At 37.6% G+C, this 10,908-nt stretch overlaps 1 protein-coding gene across 2 annotated transcripts in view; it reads right to left on the bottom strand.

Moving 5' to 3' along the window:
* Nucleotides 1–2,004: 2,004 nt before the first annotated feature.
* LOC101746811 (peroxidase) overlaps nucleotides 2,005–10,908 on the bottom strand; it is an 84,311-nt gene continuing 75,407 nt past the window's right edge. For both annotated transcript variants that reach the window (XM_021350898.3, XM_012694251.4), the window contains 4 exons: nucleotides 8,986–9,136; nucleotides 6,374–6,575; nucleotides 5,729–5,837; nucleotides 2,005–3,723 (listed from right to left, as the gene is read on the bottom strand). In XM_021350898.3, the coding sequence (XP_021206573.2) occupies nucleotides 3,645–3,723; nucleotides 5,729–5,837; nucleotides 6,374–6,575; nucleotides 8,986–9,136 (541 nt within the window). In that variant the 3' untranslated portion in view covers nucleotides 2,005–3,644. The remainder of the gene's footprint in view (nucleotides 3,724–5,728; nucleotides 5,838–6,373; nucleotides 6,576–8,985; nucleotides 9,137–10,908) is intronic.

Here is a 10,908-nt window from a genome sequence, read left to right as displayed (position 1 = left end):
TGGGCCCCGAAGGTCAAATATTTAGGCGTCACCCTCGACAGTAGGATGACATTCCGCCCCCACATCAAGACGGTACGCGACCGTGCCGCCTTCATTCTAGGACGTCTCTACCCGATGATATGTAGGCGAAGTAAAATGTCCCTTAGAAATAAGGTGACACTCTACAAAACTTGCATACGCCCCGTCATGACCTATGCAAGTGTAGTGTTCGCTCACGCGGCCCGCACTCACTTAAAGTCATTCCAAATCATTCAATCCCGTTTTTGCAGGATAGCCGTCGGAGCCCCGTGGTTCGTCAGGAACGTCGACCTCCATGACGACCTGGACTTAGAGTCCACCAGTAAGTATATGCAGTCGGCGTCAATGCGCCACTTCGATAAAGCGGCACGACACGAGAACCCTCTCATCGTGGCCGCCGGTAACTACATTCCCGATCCTGCGGACAGAATGGAAAGCAGTCGACGTCGCCCAAAACACGTCATCTCGGATCCTCCCGATCCACTAACGGTGCTTCTAGGTACTTCAAGCACCGGTCACCGTTCTCGTCAAACCCGTCGCTTGCGACGAAGGGCTCGACGAGTAAATTAACTCTCAGACACAGCCCACTGAGTTTCTCGCCGGATCTTCTCAGTGGGTCGCGTTTCCGATCCGGTGGTAGATTCTGCGAAGCACGGCTCTTGCTAGGGTTCGTGTTAGCAACGTCATCAGGTTTGAGCCCCGTGAGCTCACCTACAAAAGTTAGGGTTACGCTGATATAGCCTCTCAAGGCTCTCAGCTTAGGTAGGAAAAAAAAAAAAAAAAAAAGTTAGCAGATTGCGATGCGTGAATTTTACGTATCGCACCCATGTTGGCTCTGCTTTTCTTCTGCTGATCCTGACGTCGCTACGGACCGACTTAAAGACGCTTCAGGGATTCATGGATTATAATTGTTTGTTCCTTCTTCTGAGCTGTCCCTATAATATATGCTAGTAGGAATGCTGTATGCCTCATGCCGTTCACATACAGGGCATGGAAAGACGCCAGAAAATGAAGTTCGGCGGGTGTTCCGTCTCTTGAGAAATTATCAAAACTTTTATCTGAAGTGGAAAAACTCTCTAGGGCGAATTTCCGAGCTGAAGATATAGGTTTGCGCGTTCACTACAAAGAAGGACCCTATTGTTATAGGGCCGCAAAGAGTTTCTTTGCAACCTTCCTCGAGTACTGTCGAGTATTGTATACTTAGGAAAAACCGCTTCGAGCGATGTCTAATATCGGAGTCATTGGGAGTGCAAAGCCAAGCTTGCGTCACAAATGCTGGGACTCCTCAACAGAGTGTAGCAATACATCACGCCTGAACAAATACTTTTGTTTCACAAAGTACAGGCCTCCCTAAGAGTACTGCTCCCACCTCTGTGCGGGGGCTCCCAAATGCAAGCTTTTTCCATTTGACTCAGTAGAAAAAAAAACCGTTCGGGTTGTTGACAATCCCTTTCTCACGGATCGTATGGAACCTCTGGGTCTGCAGAGGGAGTTCGGTTCTCTCTGTATTTTACTACCGTATTTTTATTACCGTATTCCATGGGGAGTGGTCTGTGGAATTGTTTGGAATGATCCCATCATCTCGTTTTTACAATCGCACCGCCCGCCATCGGAGCAGAATTCATTCATATTATTACTTACAACCATTGCATTCATCCACAGCGCGTTTCCAGATATATTTTCTCGGCAGTTACCATCCAGCTTTGAAATGAACTCTCCTCCTCCGAGTGCTACGAAGTGTCCTTTTTCAAACGAGCTTGCAGTGAGTACTTAAAGATAGATAGCGGCTTGTTGCTGGCTCTAGCATTGCTGATGTCCATAAGCGGCGGTAACCACTCACCATCTAGTAGGGTCTATACTCGACTGCATAAAATTGAAATAAAAAATAAAAAAAGTGAATAAAATACGAGATCACCCTAACTAACTGCACGGGGTGTATCAAGTATTATTATTAAATATTCAACAACGAAAGTGAAATAAAACAAATTTAATCAATAAAAAGGATTAAAATTATTATCTTTTTATTAATTTATCATTATGTTTAACACGGATAAATTTATATTTACGTATTGTACAATGATACTAATTTATATTACTTACAATATTTACTTAATTATTTTATTTAGACACAACAGTATCAAAGTAAATTCAGGTTCTTATCAAAATATGTACCTCCTTCTCATATAATTTAAATAGTCCGTAGTATTTTTATATTCTTTTAAATGTGTTCGTAATGTTTATTTTATGGAAGTGAAATAAAATCTACTCTGCCAAACGTTTTCAATAGGCAGTATTAAGACACATATAAATTGACTTAGACAAAATTTAAATTATATTTAAATACAATAACATTCACGTTTAATTGTATTTACATATTCTAAATTATTCATGTACATTTGCGTACATATGCGTACGCTATGGAATAATCGGTCCTTGAACGAATTAACTAAACAATCAAGTAAGGCTAAGTAGTTCCACCGCAGAATCAAGAAGATTTTCGGAGCCAAAAATTAGGCATCGTCTCCATTTTTTTAGTCACGTTACCGAACGAAAACTTATCAAATATAATGTAAAAAGACATTATGTGTCGTATAAGCCCGGCACAATTATTATCGATCAAAGGTTTATCTGTTTCAATACAATATTTGTTTTACATAATCCTAATACGTAAATTTGAGCACCACTGCCGAGATTATTTTGATAAATTGCCACCGAAATTATTACATATTGAAACTATTATAATTGGGTACGCTGTACATGCTCTAAAATACGATTCAATTTATTTTTAAGCAGAAAGATAACCTCAAGGTTATATGGTTACCGGAGCTCTTAAATTTCATGGCGTGATCGACGCTACCTCGGGACGAGAGATCGAAGTCCCCCATTAGAAGGCAGTCTTTTAGAGCATAATACTGCCCCCATCGCCGTGTATCATAGTGATAACTAGATACTAGAGACACAGAGTGTAAAGATAGGAATTAGTACTCAATGTGTGTGGAAAGCGCATAACTTTATTTTTACTGAATCGTAAGGATGAGTCACACATGATATATATATATTTTTTTAATTTTATGACACAGCAAGGAACGAAAGAATTCAAGAGCGTCAGTTTAGAATTTTTCTTTTCGTGCTGTTGAATATAGATTATACTGGCGGAATATAGCAAACAGAAAAGTGTTTCAGAGATATCCCGTACCAAGCAGAACGATGCAAACATAAGGATGACGCTAATATGGTAGCATATAAAAAAAACGTTATTTTTACACTTAATTCAAAACTAACTAACTTAACTAATTCTAATGGATTTTACGTATTAATAACATATATTTAGTTTAAATGGAATGTAATATTTTCGAAATCTATTTCTACTGCACATGAATAAACATAACTCTGATAATATTGGACATCAAAATCGTAGGTGAGTCTAAAGCTTACTATTTCAATGATCCATAAAAAGATCTGATAGAAATGGGTAAATACTGACTGGTCACTCTAGATAATCTTTTTTATCTTTTGGAGGGTCAGTAGCCGATAAAACTATAACTATTAAGAATAACAATAAAAGTACTATCCTGACTTCATTTCGTTCTTTACATTAGCCTGAACTTAGAACTTAAGTTATATATTTATTTAAATAATCCACTTGCATCCTGCCATAAGCTAAGGTCCACGGCGGGTAAGTCATCGCAGGATACTACTTGATTCCTGAAAAAAAAAAAGAACTCTATAATTTAAAGACTCGATTCGTAAGAAGAAGAAGAATTTTTAATACAAAAATGAGTATGTAGTAGAATAGCATATACGAAGAAGATTTACAAGTTAACCCATTTGATTAATTATGTGTAATTTGTAATGAAATTAATGATAAAATATAAAGTTGTCGTGGCTTAAAGCATTTACGTAAGTGTACTCGTATCGATTGATGCAAGTCTGTCAGAGTTCAAATCTCGCACAAAAAGTACCAACTTTTCTAAGAAAATATTTATATTAATTCATGTTCACAAATGACCTCGATGATGGAATAATACCATGAAATTATAATAAAAGCCTCCGAAAACATAATTATCATAATTACTGATGTTAGGGCGCATTGTACATATTAACATACCCGTGTGCGCTCCAAATCTCCATTCTGCCTATTTCTGCCACAAATCAGTTAAAGTTTCCAGTTTGAAAGGTAGGACTGCTGTTACGGTTATAATTTGGTGATGTGTGCTTCAAAAACCCTTAATATCAGATGGGTCGTGAGCTATTTCACTCATTCGCCCCGCCACCAATAATTACACAAAATATACTTAGTCTCGCCATAAATACTGTTACAATTAAAAATAAACAAAATATTACATTTGAATTTGGAATTTGTCATTTTTATATTATTGCTCATTGAGTTTTCTCATTTTGGCGCCAATACATTCTACAATATTTTGCGATATTAAAATGGAGTGGGGTGATAAAGAGAACCGAATCGCTGTAATTGTATTACACAAAGTAAAGTAAGTAAATAAGTTTAAAACTCTCCATACGCTTGGTATTAGTAAAATGTTTGTGTACCGGGCTATTAATAGGTGCAATGAGACCTCCTCTGTTTATGACAGAAAAAGATCTGGCCGTCCACGTAGTGTTCGTACGAAAAAGGTGGTCAAAGCAGTAAGGGAAAGAATTCGAAGAAATCCTGTCCGAAAGTAAAAGATTTTATCTCGGGAGATGAAGATAGCACCTAGAACCATGTCGCGTATTTTAAAAGATGACTTAGGACTTGCAGCCTATAAGAGACGTACTGGTCATTTCTTTACTAATAATTTAAAAGAGAAAATAGTTTGGTAAAGTCAAAACAACTACTGAAGCGTTACGCAAAGGGAGGTCATAGAAATTTTTTGTTTACGGATGAGATTTTTTTTATAATTGAGCAATATTTTAACAAACAAAAAGACCGTATTTATGCTCAATGCTCTAAGGAAGCTTCCCAATTAGTCGACAGAGTGCAACGTGGGCACTATCCGACTTCAGTGATGGTTTGGTGGGGTATTAGCTATGAAGGAGTGACTGGGCCATATTTTTGTGAAAAAGGTATCAAAACATCAGCACAAGTGTATCAAGATACCATTATTGAGAAGGTAGTGAAGCCTCTTAACAACACCATGTTCAATAATCAAGAATGGTCCTTCCAGCAAGACTCGGCGCCAGGTCATAAAGCTCGGTCTACGCAGTCTTGGTTGGAAACGAACGTTTCGGACTTCATCAGAGCTGAAGACTGGCCGTCGTCTAGTCCCGATCTTAATCCGCTGGATTATGATTTATGGTCAGTTTTAGAGAGTACGGCTTGCTCTAAACGCCATGATAATTTGGAGTCCCTAAAACAGTCCGTACGATTGGCAGTGAAAAATGTTCCCATGGAAAGAGTACATGCTTCTATTGATAACTGGCCTCAACGTTTAAAGGACCGTATTGCAGCCAATGGAGACCACTTCGAATAAGCTTTTTATACTTTAAATTATTTTATATTAATGTATTAAACTAACACCCTGTAAAAGTAATAAATGTTATTTGCCATACAATTTTTTTTGTTTTCCTTTGTAACAGTATTTGTGGCCAGAATAAGTATTTTGAGGATTTTTATTACGATTCGCGCAATTTATTCGCTAATACTTGTTGGGATCCTTAGAAAAAAGTGTTAATTTTATCGGCTATTCGATATTTATTTTTTACTTACCCGGGCGATATCTGCTGGAAAGCCCTCGGTTGCATTAAGTTGATTCCGTCAGCGTTGTCGCAGAGCAAGCGTGCCATCGATGCACCGCTTCGTATAGTTTCTAATTGACCTTTATTGACCATAATGTTGAATTGAAAACAAACAAACAAACAAACAAACAAACAAATCTTATTAATCAATCTGGTACTTAAAAATAATTGGGTTACGCAGTAAAATTATTGTAAATTTAAGATTAAAGATTGTTTAATGTTGGATGTAATTCTATTATAAGCGAAAAATATAGAAGAAATTATATGTGAGACAACAAATCTACATATATAAAAATGAATTGCTGTACGTTAGTCTCGCTAAAACTCAAGAACGGCTGGACCGATTTGGCTAATTTTGGTCTTGAATTATTTGTGGAAGTCCAGAGAAGGTTTAAAAAGTAGATAAATATGAAAATTCTCGGAATGTAATAAAAATAGCAATTATGTTTTCCCTTTGATGTGTCCCCCGTCGGACGGATTCCTTTTGTTGGTTTTAAGTTTATTTTATACAAAAGCTTAGGTATTTTATTTATCGATCGAGGCACTACGAAGTCTGCCGGGTCAGCTAGTAGTAAATAAAAAAGTTCAATAATAAAAACGATTTTTTGGAGCTCACTTGGAGTAAAAGCAGTATCACGGTCGGCACCGTTTTCGAAGAAGTATCTATCTCCGACCCTTGTTCTATAAAATTGCTCGGTCAGGATGCAGAGGAATGTCGGACCAGCCTGTGCTCCAGGTACATTCCGCTCCAAAGACCCACCAACAACCAGATCAACGTCCTCAAAGGACTCGTACAGACCTCGAAGGATTTTTACATTCTGAAAAAAATAGTACAATATATGATGGTGGACGGTGAAACAATCCGCTTAGCAGAGTATAGGACCTAGGAGCACATTATTTCTTGTGTCATTATGTTCTCATAAGTTCTTATACATGTGATATTGTATAAAATACATACATGATTTATATTTTTACTACAAAATCTATAATATATTAATACGTGAAGCAAAAACTTTGTACCCCTTTTTACGAAAATTGCGTGGACGGAGGAGTATGAAATTTCCCACACTTACAGAGAATATGGAGAAGGAGCGCAGAATGCAATTTTTTTTTAAATTATGCATTAATAATACATTAAATCAATAAAAAAACATTACACACACAGTCGTGTATTTGACACACACACACACATATATACCTAGTCAGGTCATAAGTATTGTCACACAGTAAAAACTTTTCTTTTAGAATGCTGGCCACAAAAAAGTTTATTGAATTCGAATTTCGAATTGTTCATGAAAATAAAAATAGTATACATTTAGAAATTTACTCATTTTTAAATATGGAGTGGACGCTTAAAGAAGACCGTGTTGCAGTTATTGCGTTGCATCGTTGCGGTTACGCGCCAATTCAAATTTTTAACATACTGAAAAATTTGAATATAACCAAAAGATTCGTTTATCGTACCATCAAACGATACAATGAAGACTCTAGTGTAGATGACAGGTCAAGCAGTGGTCGCCCTCGGTCTATTAGGACTCCAGCAGTGATAAAAGCTGTGAAGGCGCGAATTCAAAGAAATCCCAAACGTAAGCAGAAACTGTTGGCCCTTCAGATGGGGTTAAGCAGAATCACGGTGAAAAGGGTGTTAAATGAAGACTTAGGGCTTCGGGCATATCGAAGAAAAACAGGACATCGTTTGAATGCTCGTCTAATGGACCTGAGACTGAAGAGATACCGCGCTTTGTTGAAGCGGTACGCGGGAAAAAAATATTGGGAAATTCTTTTTTCGGATGAAAAAATTTTTACCATAGAAGAGAGCTACAACAAACAAAATGATAAGGTGTACGCACACAGTAGTGAAGAAGCGAGCAACCTTATTCCACGTGTCCAGTGAGGTCATTTTCCATCCTCGCTCATGGTATGGTTGGGAGTTTCTTATTGGGGCTTAACAGAGGTACATTTTTGTGAGAAAGGTGTAAAAACGAATGCAGTTGTGTATCAAAATACAGTCCTGACGAACCTTGTGGTACCTGTTTCTCATACCATGTTCAATAACAGGCACTGGGTATTCCAACAAGATTCGGCGCCAGCTCATAGAGCGAAGAGCACACAAGACTGGCTGGCGGCGCGTGAAATCGACTTCATCCGGCACGAAGACTGGCCCTCCTCCAGTCCAGATTTGAATCCGTTAGATTACAAGATATGGCAACACTTGGAGGAAAAGGCGTGCTCAAAGCCTCATCCCAATTTGGAGTCACTCAAGACATCTTTAATTAAGGCAGCCGCCGATATTGACATGGACCTCGTTCGTGCTGCGATAGACGACTGGCCGCGCAGATTGAAGGCCTGTATTCAAAATCACGGAGGTCATTTTGAATAAACTTTAGTGTCATAAGAATCTATGTTTTGTTAAGTTCATTTTGGTATATTAATAGTTACATAATGAATTAACTTGTTTCAATTATTTTACATTAAACATGTGACAGAATTTATGACCTGACTTTGTACTGTTTGTTTATTGTCAAACTTTTGTTATTGCTTAAAGTCTGTGGTCAAATTGAGAATAGATTAATATAATATTGTTTATCTTTAATATTATTTGTCTATAGTGTAGGTAGTCTTAGCGAAATCTGTGATTATAGAAGCTTTATAGACTTTGACAATAGAACCTTAATAATGTTCAAACATATAATTTCAATTAATTATAGTCGAATTTCGACTAATGCGGGACCACTAGTAATAATTATAATACAAGAGAATCTATATTATGATTTGACAGAGGCCCAACGAAGAGGTGCCAAACTCATGACTATTTCGGCCGCGAAATAATCATGCGGTCCGGCTTAAGAAGGAGAAAAGTCGCTTTACAATAAAATCAAGACTTACGGTATGAGGCAACAGTCAGTTTGTGATACCTATGGGTTCCAATGAGCATGAGGATGCTAAACTAGTATACCAATATATACAATTATACAAATAAATAAATTATGGAAAGTTGTTAACGATCCAGTATTTTTATCGAAAATTAAAAATCATGAATTGTTTTCGGCACTATTAGCTTCTTCTTCTTGCTTCGGTTTCCTCAAGACTAAGGGTCGTGACCACCTCCTCGCCACAAGAGTTTATTACGGACCATTCCACGCCATTTGCCTCTATCTGCCGCCGAGTGTAGCTTAAAAAACAGTTAATAAATTAGACATTTGTAAGATTTAATTATACTATAACAACCTCCGTTGACATAAAATCTTGCATGTCCCGGAAACTTTTTGGCACTGGCAGGCCGCAGGCTGCACGAGTCACCGCGTAAGTACCTAGCCCGTGATCTCGACCGCGTTGGATATCTGTAGCTCGTAAATCGCCGCCAAATGTATTATTGCGCCTATAAGGAAAAGGGATATCAATAAAAAAGTGGCAGCCAGATTAGATCAGAAAAGATTATTACTGACAAAAATCCACACGCTAATCCAGTCAAGAACTTAGAATATTAAGAAGCAGAAGCAGAAAAAAATTTATTCAAATATACCCAGACCTATCTAGCCTCCAAACTTATAATATTACTTGATAAAATAGTAACTCGTATTAATATAATATAAATAGATATAATATATGGCCTCGCTCGCAATATTTTTTTTTTCGAATGTAATATAGGATATAACTAAATATTTTTCTTTCTTTTTTTTGTTAAGGTATAGTGCTTTTAGATTTGATAAAAAATCGTCGAGGGTTCGCGTTCAAGTTCGATTGTGGTTACGATGACAATGTATCAACAAATATTTATCAGAATTTTGGAACCCAATTCTTTTGTTCAAGACGCATTATGATAGACTAAAATCATACCAAAAATTACAGTGGAACGAATACAGACTAGACCAACAAGACTCAATCGTTTATTTTTTTATTGCCGTTGTAGGCAGACAAGCATACGGCCCACCTGATGGTAAGTGGTCACCGTCGCTCATGGACGTCAGAAATGCTAGGGGCAGAGCCAAGCCGCTGCCTACCATTAAGTACTCTCCGCAAACCTCGTTTGAAGAAGGACATGTCATAGAACTTTGGGTGTTGCTACAAATGAGATAGGACGTCTTTTGAGTTCGCACGGGTACCACCACCACGTCTATTTCTGCCGTGAAGCAGTAATGCGTTTTAGTTTGAAGGGTCGCGCAACCGTCGTACCGTTACAACTGAGACCTTAGAACTCTGGTCTCAATGTGGGTAGCGGTATTTACGTTGTAGATGTCTATGAACTCCGGTAACCACTTAACACGAGGTGGGCCGTGAGCTCGTCCACTCATCTAATTAATTAAAAAAAAAGAAGACCTGACCTGCAGATTTTACATGGAATAAGCAGGAGCTATGTATCACATACCTTTTTACTATTTACGACCGCAAAAGAAATGAACGTAGGCGACAGCTATTCAAATCAAGATATTCACAGCAAGTCAACAGTCTCACAAAATACACGAAAATCATGTTTGTAGAAGAGTATTATTATCTGTCAAGCACGACAGAATACTTGTAAATGCTAATAAACAAAGAAGAATACGATAAGATCAAATAATGAATTGTACCTCCCATAATATTTTTGCGATAGTCAAAACACCCACAAAACAATTCTCCAATTTGTAATAAGATCGCTGGAGTACACATTTTACTGAGACATTCTCGGTAGAGGTTTCAACTTGGAACATATTAAAAGAAATCGAAAAAGAAATGGACTTTATCTGATAAATTCTGATAAAATTAGCTTCTTTAGTGTTCTAAGAATGGCAGAACTAAAACTAAACAAAGATACATTGATAATAAAAGTTAACAATAACACACATGCTATTTGAATGGAGAAATATGTCAATCCTATGGATTTATTTACAACAAAGAAATATACTTGAAACTTAGTTAATTAAATTCGAATGAATAGTAGTAATCAATAGGGTGTTAGTACGTAAGTAGCTTGCATTATAGGTACATTATCGATACAACTACTGGTGGTAGGACCTCTTGTGAGTCCGCGCGAGTAGATACCACCGCCCTACCTGTTTCTGCCGTGAAGCAGTAATGCGTTTCGGTTTGAAGGGCGGGGCAGCCGTTGTAACTATACTTGAGACCTTAGAACTCATATCTCAAGGTGGGTGGCACATTTACGTCTTAGATGTC

Source organism: Bombyx mori, chromosome 6, assembly GCF_030269925.1.
Source record: "Bombyx mori chromosome 6, ASM3026992v2".
Taxonomy (NCBI): domain Eukaryota; kingdom Metazoa; phylum Arthropoda; class Insecta; order Lepidoptera; family Bombycidae; genus Bombyx; species Bombyx mori.
Note: the sequence above shows the minus strand (reverse complement) of the source record. Positions and strands in the feature narration are given on the sequence as shown.